General features: G+C 43.2%; 1 protein-coding gene across 1 annotated transcript; it reads right to left on the bottom strand.

Moving 5' to 3' along the window:
• Positions 1–5,297: 5,297 nt before the first annotated feature.
• On the bottom strand, positions 5,298–19,569 carry LOC127615994 (angiomotin-like 2a). Its single transcript, XM_052087393.1, has 10 exons — positions 19,329–19,569; positions 17,671–18,417; positions 16,037–16,205; positions 12,276–12,510; positions 10,222–10,517; positions 9,735–9,910; positions 8,788–8,889; positions 8,441–8,637; positions 7,922–8,053; positions 5,298–6,553 (listed from the first exon to the last, which is right to left on the bottom strand). The coding sequence occupies exons 2-10, from the start codon at positions 18,360–18,362 to the stop codon at positions 6,468–6,470; spliced, it is 2,085 nt and encodes a 694-aa protein (XP_051943353.1). The 5' UTR covers positions 18,363–18,417; positions 19,329–19,569; the 3' UTR covers positions 5,298–6,467.
• Positions 19,570–19,805: the final 236 nt, after the last annotated feature.

The raw sequence follows: 19,805 nt of genomic DNA on the forward strand, positions 1-19,805 counted from the left end.
TTCACAAGTGCAGCCTTCGGGCGAGCCACGTGTTATGTCCAAAGCAACTCTTTGTGTTTTGCAGAGTGAGAAAATGATTGGGGGGGAATTTCATCCGCCTCAGTCTGTTTTGATTTTTTGTGTATTATTATTTCATGCCTGCTCAGGAGCACTGACCCTCGGCGGGCATACATACCGATAGACAATTCAGAGTCTTCAGTAAATCTAAGAGTTTGGTGAGAGACTGGTCGCCAGGTAATCTCAGCGTGCTCATCTAAAATTAATTTTTGGGGAATGCAACAGGGAACAGGCGGCCCAGTAGTCTAGTGGTTAGCACGTCGGCTTCACAGTGCAGAGGTACCGGGTTCGATTCCAGCTCCGGCCTCCCTGTGTGGAGTTTGCATGTTCTCCCCGGGCCTGCGTGGGTTTTCTCCGGGTGCTCCGGTTTCCTCCCACATTCCAAAAACATGCATGGCAGGCTGATTGAACACTCGAAATTGTCCCTAGGTATAAGTGTGAGCGTGGTTGGTTGTTTGTCTCTGTGTGCCCTGCGATTGGCTGGCAACCGATTCAGGGTGTCCCCTGCCTACTGCCCGGAGACAGCTGGGATAGGTTCCAGCACCCCCCGCGACCCTTGTGAGGATCAAGCGGTTCGGAAGATGAATCGGAACAGGGTACCAGAGTACATGGAGGAACCGCACAAAAAAAACACAGAGAGAGAACATGCAAAATCCATGCAGGAAGGCCATATCACTTAGATTTTGAACTCTAAAACTCAGAGCAGTAATGCAGAAATGCTCATACAGTAGTCTAGGTGAGGTTTTGGGGCTGCTTTGCTTCATCTGGCACTGGGTTTACAATAAAACCTCAAGACGTGGGGTGCACGAGTCCGGTGAAGGAGAGCCCCCACCCAACCTGTTTTAGATGCCTCTCCCCTCCAACGCAGATGATTAAAATGATCAGCTCATCGGCAAGCTTTGCAGAAGACCGACATTTGAATCAGACATCTAAAACAGGCTGGATAAGGGCTCTTGTGGACCAGACTTGGGCCTCCCCGCTCAAGACTATCAAGGCATTTGGGAACAAAATGAGTTGTCTGGTGTTGGAAAACATAGTTGCGGTTATGTCTTGGGGCTACTTTGCTACATTTGGCACTGCGTGTCTTGGATCTGTGTAAGGCTCAGCGTAATTTCAAGACTATTACACATTTGGGAGCAAAATGTGCTATAGATGGCACCGGGAAGCTTGTTATTGGTCATGTTCTGGGAGTGCTTTGCTACTTCCAGCATTGGGTGGCTTTATAGCTTTGCAAGACGCAATGAAATATTATTGCTTGAACCTGTGTAAGTATAATGAAATCTTAAGATAAAGAGAGCATTCGGGAGAAAAATATGATACCCAGATGCCAGAAAGTTCGTTCTTGGCTCTTTTTGGTGCTTTACTTCATTCATTCCGCACAGGATATCTTGAGTCTGAATGTAACTTGCAATGAAATCTCAACACTCTCAAGCCGAGTGAGATGACCAGTGTCAGAAAGAGAGCAAGAGAAAAGACTCCGTGATCAGAGGCTCACATATTTTCACGCTCAGCGTGCCTTGAAAGGAGAATTGGAATCCTCTGCAATGTGTCTTAGAAGTGTAAACAAGGAGATAACAATCCCCAGCGCACACCGTGAGAAGATCATTTGCACGGTTTACACAGCAACAATCCAGTTCCTTTCATGGTGATTGTGCGAAGGAAGAAATTCCCATGTGACTGAGAAGGACAAGGAAGGGTGCAGGAAAAAAAAGTGCAGAATGGTTTTGACTGGATGTCAGGGCACAATGGAATTTAACCTCTGGCTCCCATCTTGCGTTCCATTTTCCTTTGTCACGGCGGTGCTGGGGAGAGAAAGAGCGAGAATGAGGCGGTTGTGACATGTCAGCTGCCTTTCACCTTCTCGATGGAATGTTGGCCAGGAACTCACCATGTTGTCAGTCAGTCAGGAGGCGAGATAAGAACGCATAAATAAGATTGTCAGCCTTTGCATTCCGCCGGATCCTCAAGCCCTCCGCGCAATCTCCTCACGGCCACCTCGTATCCTCTCGGTCCGGGTTCAGATATATTTAACATGTCACTAAAACCTGCTCATCCGACGTCTCAGACGGAGTGATTTATCCTCTGGTGTAGCGGTGTGTTAAGAATGATTTTCTCATTCGGTTGGGGCTGATAATCGTAAATGTTACACTTGTTCAGTATTGCTGATTGCCAATCGAATGTCTTTCAATGTTTTTGTATATTGCCAGACACGATGGTTTTGTAGACTGAACGATTCATTCTGCTGAGCTTCAAGAGTTCCATCATCAATATAAAGACGAGTGAGTCTTTTCCAGAAGCAATCGTGCCAAGACATTGCTCCGCCATGTTTCACAGATGAGCTTGTGTGTGTGATTCGGATCAAAAGCAGAGTTTCTCCATATTTTGGCCCCTGCATCACTTTGGTAGAGGTTCGTCTTGGGCTCACCAGTCCATCAAACTTTGTTCCAAAATTTTTGTGGCTCATCGTTGTGCCTCTTTGCAAAATCTAATCTGGCCCTCGATTCTTTCTGCTGATGAGCGCGTGGCGTTTTGTGGTATGACCTGTTTATTGTATTTTTTTCTCTCCAAGTCTACCTTCACCTCTGACCCGTAGAGGTTTGCAGTGATGATGACTCAGACTCTAGTCTTTGGCTCACAGCTCTCACGATGTGCCGATACCCCTGGCCGACCTGTTGCTTTCTTTTTCCTGACGTTCCAAATCGTCGGATTAGCGACGTCAAAAGTTTGTGCAATACATCGGATCGATTTTCCCTCTTCCCGGCTTCCAAATGGGTTGCTTTTCTCCCGTAGACAGCTCTCATGTTCTCATGTCAGCTCTTCATGTTTGCTTAACAGCAGATGCAGTTTTCACAGGTGAACCCCTGGAACGAGAAACACCCTTCAGTCACATATTCCACAACTTTTGCTCACTTGAAAAGTGGGTGGCTTATACCAAAATGCTATGTCCCGATTTGTTGAACACATCCGGAGTTGTCAAACTCCGGTCCAGAATGTGAAAACAATTTCACAGCTTTTTTACCTGCCGCTTGAGGAAAAGCACCCGAGGCTAATACTTTCGCGGCCTGTCTTTGACACTGTTGAGCACACCCATCCATTTTCTAATCCCCTTATCCTCACTAGGGTCGCAGGCGTGCTGTCATCGGGCAGCAGGCGCAGGGGTGAAACCTGAACGGGTTGCCAGCCAATCACAGGGCACACAGAGACGAACAACCATTCGCGCTCACACTCACACCTTGGGACAATTTAGAGTGTTCCATTTACCTGCTATGCATGTTTTTGGGTATGTGGGAGGATACCGGAGTACCCGGAGAAAACCCACACAGGTACATCCAGATGAACATCCAAACTCCACACAAGAAGACCGGAGCTGGAATCGAACCCTGCACTGTGAGGTGGCCATGCGAACTAGTCGATCACCGCCTGTTGAACTCCTGTAGATGTAAATACCATTAAATGAAAGGTGGAATTCTGGACTTGTCTTATTATATTCATCTTGATTTGAAACTGTCCCAACAAATGTCCCAACAAAAACAAAAGAGTTCCAATACTTTTGGAGAGGGCTGCATGACCATAAAATTATTAGCATTGGAGCAGCCAACACAAGTCAACAACAACAGAATTATCCACAACTTATGCAACATGCTTTCTCAAGCTAGACAGCGAGCTTTTATATAAGGCTGACATTTTCGCTTTTGGGCAGACATCGAGGATGGTTCATTATGAAGCACGAAAATATTTGAGTGACAGTTGACCAGGGTGTGGTTTGACCACATTCGGCGAACATGCCCAGAGCATTCAAAAGAGAGAACGGTTTGATTTTTCACAATGTTGAAGCCTGATTTCACTTTTTTTAAAAAATCCCTTCAAATTTGACAGGGGTTGTCAACCATACTATTCTCTGCGGTGTGTAAAATTTGGAAGATCTATTAACTCATTCAGTACCAGCCAATTCTGGACCAAGTCTAAAAAGACGTTTAAAAACGTCATTGGGAGTGAATGAGTTAAGCTTCACTTTGCGGGGACTTCACCATGTCGGTATGTGTTTTGTATTGTCCTGAAAGTGACTTGTAGTGCACGTGAGTCACATTCATGTCATTGTGATGCGTCATTGTCAGTGAAGAGGTTCGGTCCTCAACCTAAACCCGTTAGGGTGTCCCATCAGAACTGAAACAACAGTTCTCTCGAGTCACAACCGTGTCTAATCTTGTTGCCCGCATCTCGAAAATAGCTTATAACCACTCGGCGGGTGGGGGCAGCCTGGTATGTCAGCGACAATAAAAATAAATAAATAAGGTGGGGAATAGTGAGAATGCAGCACATGTTACTAGCGAAGATCGAGGCACCGGCCAGAGGAATTTCAAATAACATTAGTGGCTATTCTAGGAGCGACCAAGTGCCTTTCTTTGTCCCGTATAGGGTGTCGCAAAGGGAATGCCAGCCACGACAAGCATGAGCTTTTGGTGGCAAGGAGCTGAGAAGAATGTGGACCTGGTAGTCATTAATGAGGAATGATAGTCTCATTCTCTCGCTGCGTGGTGGAACTAAAGGACAGGAATGAGGATGTGTCGTGTCAATGTGAGGCAGGAAGCATTTCATGGGCAAGAATAGTAAGGATTTGGCACACTCTGTGTTCTTATTATAAGCTTGCGCTGAAAGGTCACAACGCTAGACATCAGCAGAATCTAAGAAAAGGTCACAGATTTTATTTTTCTGATCAATATTGTCATATTAGAATGATACATGATAGTGAAACTTTAGCGTAATCTTTAAATTAAAATAACATTGCAATGGGGCATAAACATTTTCAACAAAATTCTCATTTTTAAGATAGTAATATAAATACAAAAAATATAAAACCATTTTATTTTCAGGAAATGTGTCAAAATATTGTGTTTGTGAAGTCTGTTGGTGTTATTTCCAATTGAGGGAAAAAATAATTTTGAAGCATCTTTTTTTGTGAACCGAATCTTTGCCCTGACCATTTTCTGAGCAGATCAGAATATAAAAAACCCCAAAACAAAATAAAATAAACACCCACACACCACAAGATAATCAATCAGGATAATCTTTAGGGGCATCAGATAATCAGGCCGTTGCTGCCTTTGATCAACCAGATTATGATTGTGAAGTCACTCAATCGATGACCCCGGTGATATCTTCCGCGCAAAACTACTTCAACCTGCTTTTTTATGACCAGTGATTGTGAATGGAACGTTCCAATTCAAAACCAGGAGGCCAGGTTGTGTAAATTCACATGTTTTATTGCATTTTGAAATGTCTAGTGAAATTTAACTGTAAAAACCTTCATAACGCTGTGAAGTTTGTCAGAAATGACTGGTGGAAGTCAACACTTGGTCGGTTGTGTCCAACTTTTGACTTGGACCGCGATTGTCGGCACATAACTTAAAAACAACCCGCCCCAAAAAAAGACATAAACTCTTTGGCGTCCTTCTCAAAGCACGATTTTATCTACAATAATAATAATAATAATAATAATAATAATACAAATCTCTGAATAAAAAATATACTTAATAACAATAATAATAATAATTCTTATTATTATTAACCTGTGTTTGTTAGTTCAAAAGCTCACAGTAAACACAAAAAATGTTGTCGTTCTTACACGCCCACCCAAACGGCATCCGAACCAGCGGAATGGCCGCGCGAGTGAGATGACATGCATACGTACACGAACCAGCTAGGGATCAACTCAACACTCTTCACACACATTTACAAACAACATCAGGTCTGTGTCAGTTTGGCAAAAAAATAAAAAATAAAATAGAAAGAAACATTGATACAATAAATCACATCTGTTCACGTGTTTCTCAGCCTGAGCAGAACCGGCTGCCGCGGCGTCAAACAGGCAAAACCCGAGCGATTCAACAGTGTTTCTGTTATAAATTAGTGAGCAACTGGGACGAAATTGAGGTTACTCAGGTTAAAAAAGAAAAATCCACATTTTGTCGGAGGGGAATGCTGAATATTTTACAGTATCTCAGAACAAAAGAGAGACACATAGAAGAGGCTTCAGTTCATATGTGGGAAGTTAAATACGCAGCTTAGTCATTCACTGGATTGGGGAAAAAAATGAAATTGGAAAAGAAAAACAAGAAACAAGGGGAAGAAAGCAGCAATTGTATCCATTTTACACAGAATATAAATATGTTGGCATTACACGTGCCAAACACAATCAAAAATACCGTCCAAGAACCTGGAAAGAGTCCTGGGCCGACTGCCTGCAGCTGTGAGTCAGAGCACAGCTCTTCCTCCCAAAAAAAATGGGGAAACAAGTTCTTTTCCCCTGCCCATTGATTTCCCGCGATATTTCGGCCTCTTACATCCAATATCTTCTTCCTTTGACAGACTTCACACATATCGGGAATTCTTTCTCACACAGTTCACGCCTTTTAAATAAAGATCTCCACTGCTTCCGCATCCAATTCTTCCAGTCCTCTGAAAGGGTTTAGTAGCAACTTCTTTGGCGTTGTCTTATCTGCAGGAAAAGAACATAACTTTCGCTTAGGAATTTCAAGTAATTGTCAAATTGAAAAAAAAAAAAAAGAAAAAAAAACCCTAAAAAAACAATGGGTTTACTCATTGAGAAAGGCATAACTTAGTTAGCTAAAAAAACGTTCTAAGCCTACTAGCATAATTGTTTAAGTCATTTTTGAACGTTGTTTTTTTTGTACTCCGAATGAGCGGTTTCGAATGATGGAAGAAAAAACAAAACAAAACAAGAATTAATATTAAAGTAACCATCTACATGGGTCTATTTTTCCCTGACATTTTTTTAGGCTAGAAATAGAGATTTTATAACATTGCGTGACTGTAAATGATGCCAGCCTTGAAGTAACAACAGTATGCGTAGAAAATTAAACAATTTCCATTTTACATTGTAGCTCTAGAAAAATGTTTCGTTCTATATATTTGTAACTGGTGTTGCCAATGATTCAGATGTATGGGTGCGCACACGCACTTGCAAATTTTAGTCAGCATAAAAATGGATGTTTCGAGGTTTTTATTTTCCCTGAGTTTTAGCCTTGGCCACCCCATGGCCCCGCCCATGTATAAAATTCTAGCACCGCCACTGGTCTTTGCAGATTTCCGGATGACTGACAATCCGCATAGACACTTTTTAGCAATTCATATCGTTATCGACAGTTATGAATGGCTAAGGCAATTGAATTAGGCTAACGACTTGCTCAGCAACAGCAATTGTTCCACAGTCATGCAATCTATACAACTTATCGCTCCGAATGTTTCTTCACACAAACACTCAAAGGTCCAGATGTTCATAAAATTCCAGAAATTCTGGGAACTGTTTTTCACATTACAACAATTTACTGTTCCTTCAAACTTAGAATTGTTCAGCTCATTCAAGATTTATGATGGGGCTTTTCGAAAACCCTCCTAATGACAAAAAGCATTCCGCATTTCTCGACCGCTTCAAAGAAATTGCATTTTTCCGGCCTCTGGTTTATGTGTGCAAAAATATTTTTTTTTAAAATGCTGGCAAACCGGAGGCTCGTCTGCTATCAGCGACTAAAGGTTAACAGAGCTTTTCCACACTCAGATGGACTTCTGTAGAAAAATGTGCTCAGTCGACAAGATGCTCATAGTTTCTAAAGCATGTACATTCCAGATAGTATCTCATAAGCCACAGTTGGTTAATCAATGAGAGCAGCCATCAAGTCCAACACTCTTTACAGTCCATTTATTTATTTTTATTTTTTTATGGGGCCGATTCCCCAAATGTGCCGCGAGTCGGCTCTCGTAACACTCGTAAAAAATAATGATTGGCTGCCAAGTGAATGATTAGCTCCCTGTAAACAAAAAGGTGCATATCTGGCAGGTTACTCACCGGCGTTGAGCTTGCTTATGCCGGCAGCCACGTTGCCTTTGGTTCCCTCCGTCTGCCTTTCCAGCGTGTTGGGTTCCGATTGAGCGGAAAATGCGTGGCTTGGCAACGTCTGGTCGTCGGACAGACTCTTACCTACCGGAACATGAGTCAGAAAAGTAAGCCAGACTGATTTGCTAGCAGAACTCCTCAAAAATAATTTTTTTGCACCGAATAACCATCAGGCCATTGATGTTCATTCAAATTCTGTGCATCATAATGACTAGAGGGATATGCACTTGTTATCGGTACCGGTGGGTATATTCAAGAGTGAATAACTTGTAAAAAAATAAAAAATAAATAATAGAATCAAACAATCCATACGCTACATTGTCCAAAGGTGTGACTGCGAATGGTTGTGTGTCTATATGTGCCCTGCGATGGCCTGGCGACCAGTCAAGGGTGTACCCATCCTCTCACCCAAAGTCAGTTTAGCTCGACTCCAGCCATCGAAAATTGTATTTCTCCATTTGCACTCCTTACCTCGACTCTTTGCGGCGCTCTTGGCTGTGAATATGGAGGGCGTAGAGGAGGCCAGTCTCAGGGGTGCCCCGGCCGCACTAAGGAGGTTGGTGCGGGGACTCTGCTCGTCCTTCCGGCCCTGGTCCTGGTGCAGCCGCTGCGTGAGGATCTTGATCACGGCGTCCTTTTCCAGGATTTGAGCGTAGAGAGCGCGGATCCTGACAGACAAAACGGAGGAACATAATTTGAATAAGTGACAACAAGGGGAACTCTCTGGTGCGCTATCCAAAAACAAACACAAGGTACGTTAGCTGCTGGCTAGTGGATGGGCAACATAGACCAAAATAATCTCCCAAAAAGGTACCCACCTGTTCTCCATTTCCTGATTCCGGAAGTCCGCCACTGGGAGGTCCTCATTGAAACTGTTGTTGGAGGAGTGACAAGGCGAGTGATTGATGATGGTGGTATCTCTGCAAAAAATGCACACAAATGACGTTTTAGTAGCCATATACAGAGTATCATGGACTCTCCACCAATTATTTCTGGAACAACACAGGATGGAGCCAAAGCCATTGCTAATAGGAAAGTAGTAACTGACGTTGAGGAAGTATGATTGAAGTGATATATCTGGACCATTTGAGAGTCTTGTCGGTGGGAAACTAAGTTTCACCTGGCTTGTTAGCTGAAATTACGGAGAGTTTTTATGTTGTGGTGCATTGTTCAAAATCAAATCATTTGAAGGTCATTTCTTTTTTTTAGGATACTATGACATTATTTTAGTTTTTTTTTTCAATGGTTTCTGGTTTCTTTGTATACTGTATTTCTGCTTTAAGCTGTGGGTGTCCTGCTTCACCATGCGTTTTTGATACATGCAAAAAAAATGCTGCGGAGAAGTAGAACAAAAAGAATATAAATATAAATTATAAAATATAAATACAGTATAAGCATATTAAAAACGGGTGAGTGATATGCCAGGGTCAGAAGACATTTTTAAAGAATTAAACCGATTATATGGAGTGCTATTGTTGTGAAAGCAATTTTATTGAGCAAGTTATTGAGATTTTTTTTGTATTAAAAGAATTGTCTGATGTGTTCTAACCACAAAACTTAAAACATGTATTGAATAAAAAACGCTGTGATTTCTTTTAAAATTAAATTTACAATCTTAAAAGTAAAAAAAAAAAAAAGCATTAAATTCAGTTTCCTATGTTTCACAACTACTACTTTTCTTGTAACCCTTTGATGTGGGTCGTATTTAGTTTCAGTAGAATACGTGGCGGGACTAAAACATTATGTAAAAAGTGCCCACCGGTACCTCTGTGCGGCGGCGGTGGCAGCCACCTCCATGGCGAACTGCCTCATGGTGCTTTCCTCCAAGTACTTCTGCTCCCAGCGCACCATGTCGGCTTCCAGCGCCAGGATGTGTTCCTCGCGCTCTCGAAGGCGCTCTTGGAGGGAACCCATGGTCACTCCAGGTGGTTGCGACTGGCGCTGTTGACAAAAAAAACGTGGATGAAAAATTTCATAGGCAACATGTGCATACACGTCCATGTGTTTTTCACGCGTGCCCACGACCCATATATGATCAAGAGTCCAGCTGTAATATTTACTAGTCAAATGTATTTGTTAAAATGTTTTTTTTTAATTTGATCATATTTCCTCATTAGATTAGTTGATTTATTGTAAATAATAAAATAATAATGACAATTTTTATGTATGGTTAATTTTTTTTTAATGTTTTCAAATTAATTGATCAATACTAAATAAGTCAATAAAGGTTGGCAAACCCCAAGCTAACATACCTGTTGAGCTCTCAAACTCCGGAGCTCCTGCTCCAGGCGGGTCCTAAGCTTCATCTCCAGGCTCTCCCTCTTTTCGCAGGTGGATTGCAGCTGAGCCAGGGCGCTCTGGAGTCTCTCCACCTTCTCCACGTAGGCCCTCTTCCTGCGCAACTCCTCCTCCAGCTGACGGCCTCGTCCCCGAGCCGCCTCCAGGGCCTCCTCTAGCCTCTTGCTGCGGGCGCTCTGCTCCTCGGCCGCCGCCCGTAGACGCTCGGCTTCCCGCTCCATGCGCTCCCGTTCCACGTTCTGCTCCTCGTCTGTGAGGGAAGACAAAGCCAGAGCACATCAGTCCAAAATCCATCCAGAAGATGGGCTTTCAAAATGTTGAGATGCCAACAGGAATGATAGAATGACCTATTTTTTGAGGTTTTTTGAGTTTGGTCATGTGACATTCACAACCTGGCCTGACCCCTAAGAAACTGTGATGTCGTTTTCAGTCGACAGACATCAAGTGGCAAAATGGCCGCCCCCTGAGCTGGATCAACAAAAATGGGTGGATTTTGCAGCTTAATTCATATTTCGCAGACGCAATGATAATCAGAATGGCAATTTTTGACTTGACTTCCCTCTAAGAAATGAGACTTTATTCCTGTAAAAATCCACCTCAAACACATTTTTCATACAACCCCCCCGATGTATGATATGATAAGGTCATATTTCATCAACAAAAACAACAAGAACACAGCTATATTTTGCCGGGATAAAGTTGTAATATTGCCTGAATAAACCCATACTTTTCCAAAATAAAAGTCCTAATATTAAAAACAAAGTCTAATACAGAAAAGGTAGTAATTAAATAAGTGAAGTTCCACAAAAGGCTTTATCATTGCCTTCATTCAATGACCGTATGTGTCATATTTCCAATCTTAAAAATCTTTTCCCTCCACTCCAGCAGAAAAAAAAAAATCTCTTGCATGGTGGCCCGTGTTCATTCCTCTCAGCACTTGCGGAATGCTGAGAGGAGGAAGGAGGAAAAAGGGGGTGGGGGGCAGAAAGGCGCCCCCTCCCTTTGACCCACATAGCGCTTTGGCATTCCTCATCAAAGCCATACAAACACTCTACTTGATCCCGGTTCCCCTCGCAAACAACATAAATCAATCCAACAACAGGTGGGTAAAGTACGAGAGATTTCGAGCAACTTCATTTTACTTCTCTCCGTACAACGCGGATTGCATTTTCTAAAGCCTTCTAAAGAGGATGTGGAGGTTACGCAAGGGAAATTCCTGCATGTGTGAGACTCTTAGCTACAACCGGACCCCACGACATCTGAATCCAGTCAAGAATGTTGATTACGACCGAGATAGGACAAGCAGAGAGGGGTACGCATATCTTAACTCAAAATGTGAAAGACCCCACACATGCTGAGGAAATTATCCGCGGTGCACACAAGGCGACACAAACATTACACAACACACAAAGATGTCCGTTGTTGTACCAAAACTGACCTGTGAGAGGCAGCATAGTGCCCCCGGCTGCTGCTGAAGAAGAAGAAGAGATTGAAGAAATAGAGGAAGCTAGGCTAACTGTTAGCTTAGGTAAACTGGCCCAATTCCAGCTCCAATTTGGTTTTAAACACACACGTGTGACTTTAAATATTGAACACCTTCAACTTGTACAACTCAAAATCTCTCAATAATCGGATTTATGCTTATTTTCTTTTTGATTGGAAGGTACAAAAAACACATTCAGTACCGTTGTTGGTATACGAGTACCTTACTCAATTGCTAATTGTTCCAAATCACCTCACAATCACTGAGGTCACGTGAGAACATGGTTTTGACATACAGGATTTGTGATCATAATTAATGAACATTGGGACTTATCAGGTGGGAATAATCACACTTTGCACACCCTACATCACAGGATAATCTTACCAAATCGGACCTTAATAATAAGAAAAAAAATCACTCAGCACACTGCACATTGCAGAATAATCCTTTAGAAATATCCTACCACCAGGTTGTGCTGACTTTGAAAAGCGTGAAAAATATTCAGATTTTCACTTTGGGACTCACTTTGCTCAAGGAGTTTGGCCATGATGTGCTGGTTGTGATCGGCAACTTGCACTTCTTTGGCGACGTGCGTCCGGGCGTTTTCCAAGTTCTCCTTCAGGTCTCGGTTGAAATCCTGCAGCCGGCGGATTTCGTCCGTCAGCCTTCTTCTCAGCGTCTGCTCCAGAGTCTCTCGCTTACTGCTGCCCTGCATCAGTTTCTCGTAGGCCTCGGAAATGCGCTGGATTTCCTGCTCCAACTGGGAGGAGGACAGAAATAGACAGAGAAGGAATTTTTTCGGTTAACCTTCTGACCTGACAGGGAGGTACTGGAATGTTGCTTTTACTGTATGTTGTTGCAGGATATACAGTACAACTCTGGTTCTCATACTGGGGCCCACCATCTGTAGCTTGGGGGTCCGCAGAATCATGCGGTTAATTATGTGGCCGATAAAACAAATAATTAAAAGAATATACATCATTTTGTGTATTGTCATATGAATCTGAAATCCCTTTATGAATAATATATATAAAATTATATATATATATATATATATATAATTTTTTCAATGTATATATATATTTTTTAAGAATTCAAGTCGTGATTTTAGGAAACTAAAGGTGATTTCTGTGGTGGGGGAATAGTCCTATTTTTTGAGAACGAAGGACATTTTTAAAAAGAATATTGTAAATTTTTTTAACGTAAAAAATATGTATATTTAGAGAACAGGATTTTTTTGACAATGTCACTCTTTTTTCAAGAACAACATTTTTCAGGTATATAGCTCAATTTTTCCAGAATTATAGTATGTTTTTGAAGAATATGGTCCCTGACTATACAGAACAAAAGACCTCTTTTTTTCACCATATATGTCAAAATTCTAGAGAACGAAAAATGTAGTTTTCTAGAATATAGTCCTATTCTTTTTCGAGAATAATGGCGTCTTTGAGAATAATACTGCATATTTGAAATTCACTTGAATATATGACTTTCTTCACATGACATTTTCAGTTCAATATTATTATCACAACTTCATCTTGGAAAAATATAACTAAATGATAAAATGTGACTATATTCTTACACCAGCTCTAGAAAAATACTCATTTGTTTTCTGAACATTGTGATTCATAAAAATAAGCAACCTTTTCATTCCTATAGCATATTTAAATGGCATCAGGATTACGAGGGGCTCCTTGGAAAAAAAAATCTCCCATTAGGACTTCCTGGACCCAAAAAGTTTGAGAGCCCCAAACATGGAACATACAGTATGTGTGTGTGTGTGTGTGTGTGTATGCATGCTACATTTCCCAGAAGGAATTCAAGGCCGCACCACTCCCCGTAAAACTGATTTATATCAACATTCCTGAGGGTTGATAGTCGCCGTTCCAGGTGCGAGCGCGCACACACAACTTATGATAGACACAAAGAGCAGCACACAGCGGTCTGTGGAAGGCTGCCAGCTCAAGGAATGTGTGCATGCCTGTGCAAACGGCCAAAAAAGAAAAAGAAAAAAAAAAGAAGACACCCACCATTACAGGCATGTTTATTCTGCATTGCGGCCTAAGCGGGGAGAAATCTTTCCACCCCTTGCTAGTGATCATTCTTTTCAGCTGAGACAAGGCCAGAGCCATGTGACATAACTGCGGAGATATTTTACAGGCTGGCTGAGGTACTAAAGAAGTTGTTTCCACCGTGGTTAAAAAAAATTGTAAGCCACATTTTCCAACCAGTTGGAGGCGTTGCCCTCTCGATTAGCTCATAGCAGCGTGACACGTTGTAAACCCCCCCCCCCACCAAGCTCCCCAAATGGATTCAACATAAAAGAAAGACTGAAAGGGAGGATAATCTTTGTGTGAAAAAAAGACGGGTTTTGTACTATTCCCCTTGGATCTTGTACGCGCACACCGATTATGAACATTTTAACAGATTACGCAGCCAAGCAAAGCTTCACATTACCATTGTCGGGCACGACCGAAAAAAAAAAATCATTCCTCACACACCCCACACCAAAGGATAATCTTTGAGACATTCGATGAGCTGCCTTCAATGGTTGTTAATCGGATGGGTGGGAAAATGCTGCAAAGCTCCACATTACCATTGTCGGGCACGGACGAAAATTTTTTAAAAAATTCCTCACACCAAAGGATAATCTTTGAGACATTCGATGAGTTGCCTTCAATGGGCTTTAATCGGATGGGTGGGAAAATGCTCCAATTGGGTCCGATTTGTGTCCTCATTAGTTCACTGTCGTTTCATCTCATGTCCTAAATACGGAACGGCCTGTGTTGACCAATCACATAGGCATTTGCGATCTTCGATATTGAAGATTTGTAGAGGAGGAATCACTCTTAAATCATCACATACCACAATTAATCACCCAAGGATAATCTAGAAGGGGCTAAAACTCTAGCACGTGGCCCGATTGTTAATGTGTGTTTGCATTTTAATTGGTTCTTGCCGTACCTTGTTCACTTCACCATCGCAGAGTCCGTGCCTCGACACATCTCTGTGTTGACAAATCGATGATCGTAAATAGTGTACACATTTAACAATTACGATTGTCAGTCCCTAACCTTTTTCAGAGCAGATCCCACCCGTAGGATAATCTTTAAAGCGCACCTGACAATCGAGCCCGTGCCTACTCTGATCACAAAGAAGGGAAAATGCTCAAATCAGCCCGATTATCGGTATGTGTACACTCCCGCTGGGTCGATTTTTGTTTTGCCATCTAAGAAAGCAACTCCATCTCAGACAGCTGCCTGAGAAAGCCAACCCTAGCACCACTTGTCTGCATTCTCTCGACCTCATCTGCGCTGCGGCGAAGCAGCTGCTAGCTAGCATGCCACGGAGGCCCCAGCAGAGGTCACACTCCCGTGTTTAGACACACTCCTCCCATTGTCATCGGCAGCGCATGTGTGCGCTCGCTTAAATTCTAAACAGGCCATATCGATTTTTCAAGGCCAGCAACTGGATCGGGCAGTGACCCGCACGCAGCTGATGGGGAGGCGGAGGGTGAGGGGTTGTCGGGTTCGCTGGCAGGTGGCAGCCTGCTGTGTCAAAAGTGAAAGGTCTCTTTTGTTCGCGGCCAACTGCTCTTTCTGCACATTCTGGCTTTTGACCCCTGATATTATGCCTATGCATCTCCTTTGTTTTGTTTTTTTTCCCTTTCACCGGTGTGGCCGAAACTCAGTTGGAAAATTTTGAATTGGCGATTGATGGCAGTTTGACCTTCCCACTATACTTTTATTTCAGGTGCAAACAAATTGTAATAAATTAAAATTAAAAGAAAGGGAAACTTGTTGTTCTCTCATTCTGGTAATCCACATAAGTTTGTGAAAAGCAGCGAGACGTCTTGGACCCTTTTACATGTTTCATCTTTTAATTCAAAAGGCTTCGTTGTGTTCTGTTCATGATGGATGAACTGATGACTAAAGGCTCTTTATTATTTATTTTTTTTAAGATCAAGCAGTACAATCTGTTACTGTTCAGTTCTGCCAGTTATCAAGAATGATCCCAAGAAAATCATCATCTCTTGCAGTACCATCTTTCCCTTCGGCTACCCACCATGAGAATCGAAGCTAGACATGAGGCAAACAGTTCATTGGCTGACACTTAGGTTGAATTTTTGCATTTCTGCCTCCTGGAGATGAAAGTCATCAAAACTGCTTAATATTTACGAATCCTTATGTGTGTGGTCAACATTCAGTTTGGCCAAGCTTACGGCTTGTACGCTTGCGACGTGAGGAAGGTAATCAAAGAAGGTATGAGTTTCTCCCAGGCCTTACCTTCTGAATACGACCAGTTTTCTCCCGGTGAGTCTCAAGCTCTTGCCTCAGCCTCTCGTTCTCCATCAGCAGCAGCGCCACTTGATTGGGCTCCTCCAAGCCAGCAGGGGGCAAGCCGCTGAACGCATCATAGCAAGAGACGTCGACTGGCAGCCCGGACTGGATATACCTGAGGGAGAGACGTTGTTAAGTGACGCCATCCTGGGTCGGAGTCAACACCATAGCACTGTATGAGTCTTGGGGGCCTGTCTGGAGACTTGAAGGCGTGGGACAATACGGTCTCTATTCCAGCTCCTTGGTCATCAGACGTGGCGGCTCCAGTCAAGAATGTAAAGTGGAGGAACTCTACTATTTTTAAAGGCCAAAGTCAGCATGCAAGGTGTTCCATCCGCAGCATGCCAAGGATTACAAATACTTTTGGACCGGCGCTGCTTTTAAAGGAAGGAAACTATGAGCCAAGGCAATTGCTACCTGGGCCTTCAGCGGGAACTTACCAGTACTGTACCTCTTAATGCCACTAGTATCACATTCCTTTTATACAATACACAAATGCAACATACCTGTATATCATCCGTGCAGTTCACAATCAATATTTAGCTACTAATACGACCAAAACCTAAAAAAAAAAATTGAAATATATCTTCCTCATGACCAATGCTGCTGATTGAAAGTACTGTATTTGTGTGTGCAAATCTCCACAGGCATGCTTTGCTACTCAAATAGTAATACTGGAAATTAAAATGGGATTTTATTGTCACCGCGAGTTTAGAGCAAAAAATGTATTGCCTGATGTTATTGTTAGTTAGCTATCAGAAATTGTCAATCTGATTGAGTTAAGAAACAGTCCCGTTGCTGATCGATCCATATTAGTGATTACCCCTGAGTACTTAACATGCCCTAAAAAACTTTATTACTGCCAATCGAGCCCACGTGCTGGCAACAAAGCACTGCTTTTGTCTAAATGAAGTTCCTCAACTCATCTGAACATTGTTCCTGGACACCTAGATGCCACAAGATGGCACCAGCGAATAACGGTGCATACAGTAGCTTTTAAATAAAGATGTGAAATTGCAAATGCCAAACCGCAAATACCGTATACAGGTTCACGGAATAGTTTCAATTCAATCAGCCGGCACGATTGATTCTGGGCAGATTAGATAGATAGACACGGCAACTCACAGAGGCTGTAGTCTGATTGGACAAAAAAGTTCAACATCTACAAACACATACTGCAACCAGTGCAGCCAAGAGAAACAAGAGCAAAATGAAGACAGTGTACTGTAACTGGGAAGCTATTCAGACAATTTGATGTAACAAATACTCCAATTTAATTTGTAAATGTAGGTCAACGCTTCTGTTAATGTCCCGGCCAGCCGAGAAGGCCTTGCTGGTCCTGATGGTCGGCCACGGTGGTGAACTAAACTATTTTCGAAAGGCCAATGGAAGCATGTGAGGGTTTTCAGCCACAGCATGCCAAGTATTACAAATACCGTTGGACCGGCGCTGCTTTAAAAAGAAGGAAAGTATGACTCAAGTATGTGTTTACGCATGTGAAGCGAAACAAGGTGCCACACCACAGAGTGTGATGTCATGCCGTTTCTTTGTGAATAGGAGTAATTAAGATCAATTTGTACCTGTGCTGTGGGGCCTGTACAGGCTCCTGGGCCTGGTGTGGGATAAATCCTTGTCCATGGACGGGAGCCGAGTACTCGGGTGGAGGGTTGCGTTTCTCTGCACTCTGAGGTCCCCACTGTGTGTAGTAAGCCAGCTCGGGGTAGCTGTGAGAGGCACTCTTGACCGCCTCCGCCTTGGAAACTGCATCGTTCCTCTCCAGAGAGATTTGCATCCGGTGCTCGCTGAGGGACCGAGCGTGGGCACACTTGCGCTCCATCTCGTCCACCTCCTCGAGAAAGGCCCCCTCGTGGGACTGCCTCCCGGGGCTCGCCGGCGCCCAGTGGGTGGCCAGGTACTGAGAATGCGCCTTGGCTTGCTCATAGGTGGGTAGCTCCTCGCCGTGGACCTGATAGAGTTGAAAGCCGCTTTCAGAGTGGTGGAAGTCGCCCTGGTGCTCCTGGCCCTGGGGCTCTTGTCTGGCCGACAGCTGGGGGAACGGGGGCTCCTCCAGGGTGAGACTCTCCAGAGAGGACCGGGGGCTCCGGCCAATGTCGCCCCCACTGCTGGGCCCGCTGTTGCTCCCGCTGCCCCCACGCAGGGCCTGCTGCTGGATGGCGAGTAAGGTGCGGGTGTCGGTGGGGTTTCCGTAGCGAAGCTGCTCCTGGATTAGCCGGTGCAAGACCGTACCAGACGGCTCCTCTGTGGACGTCATGCTGATTCTCGCTGAGGATTCTGTTCTACTGGATTCACTGAACTGGCTGTCAAACCTACGGACGGGAAGGATGTTGATTGCGTTAGGATGGCTGATGACATACTGTGACACATTCAAATACTATTCAAGCAGAAGGGTGTTTTCACACTTGGGGGGGGTCCCAACCCATCCAAATCAGTCCATCTCAATTCAGTTTCAAGCCCTCGTGGCCCAAGTTCACCTTGTCTTGCCTCTTTCACCTCCAGAAGTGGTTTCAATTTGGTTTCAAGCCCTCCCATGTGCTTATGTGAGCACGCCGTAACAATTGATCACATACCTTTGACAAATATTGGACTCGGGTCACCTATCACAATGTTTCCAATTTGATGTCAATGTGCTATGTGAACAGAAAGTGGCCCATGCACACTTTGTCTTGGTTCTTCTTTCGAATGAACTTGCCATGTCAACCCAAAACACAGAATTGAGTCACTTTTGTGTTATGATTGTACGTCAATCATATGTGTTTTCATCTGTGGGTCAATGTAGCTATCTATCAAACATAAATGTAGCTACTATCGTCCAAATGTATATGAATATATATGAAATATATATATAAAAAATATGAAATGGACTATATGTACAATATAGTCCAAATGACTCAAATGTGGCTTTAAATAAACATCTCAAAAACAAAAATACAGACCAAACAAAAACATCACATTTTCTACACTACACCAACAACGACAACATATAAATGTGGATACTTTTTTCCGTAGCCATCAAGAAAAAAAAAACATGCGGCCAAAATTCCAATCTCAGGGGGAGTAAATACGCACAAAAGCGAAGCACCGCTGGTGTGGGGCAATCACACTTAGCCCTTACATCTCGCTTTAAAGTCGGCTTTAGGCGTTAAAAGGTAATCGTAAGAGTTTGTTGATTGTGTTTGGAAGAGTGGGGGCAGTCAAAAAAAATGAAAGTGAGTCTTACCAGCTTAGGCCCTCATTCTAACAAAAAAAGGCGTTTCTCTGGTGTGTGGAAATCCAAGTTTTTGTCATAAGCCGTATGCGTCTTCTTTTTCTTTTGGCTGACTTTGAGGAACCAAAACGTGCGTCCCCGCCTTTTGCTGCTGCTGTACGAAATGCTGCTTTTGCTGGGGAAGCAGGCGGGCCGATAATAAACCAGCAGGGAGGAGGGACCGAGCCGGGAATGCCAGGAATGCTCAACTGGAGCTCCCTCGGGGAATCAGACGTGTAAAAAAAAAAAAAAAAAAAAAACAGCCAGCGGGGGGAAGAAGGACAAGGACGAGAAGGAAGAGGAGGGGCTTGCTGGGCTTTATCCTTTATCATCGAACACAAAAAAAATGTTAAATAAAAAATATTTGGACATTGTTTACAAAAGCTGTACGTTCACATCAGAGTTGGCGAAAGTGCTCATTCCCTGTACTTAAAATAAAAAAAGAATTTG

This window comes from Hippocampus zosterae, chromosome 15 (assembly GCF_025434085.1).
Source record: "Hippocampus zosterae strain Florida chromosome 15, ASM2543408v3, whole genome shotgun sequence".
In the NCBI taxonomy this organism is placed as follows: domain Eukaryota; kingdom Metazoa; phylum Chordata; class Actinopteri; order Syngnathiformes; family Syngnathidae; genus Hippocampus; species Hippocampus zosterae.

Excerpts from the sequence above, each read along its gene's own strand:
- LOC127615994 (XM_052087393.1), bottom strand. The coding sequence starts at position 18,362 with ATGACGTCCACAGAGGAGCCGTCTGGTACGGTCTTGCACCGGCTAATC. Across the intron at positions 12,511-16,036 it reads AAACTGGTCGTATTCAGAAG|TTGGAGCAGGAAATCCAGCG; the intron begins GTAAGGCCTGGG and ends TCCTCCTCCCAG. Across the intron at positions 8,638-8,787 it reads AATCAGGAAATGGAGAACAG|GATCCGCGCTCTCTACGCTC; the intron begins GTGGGTACCTTT and ends TTTGTCTGTCAG.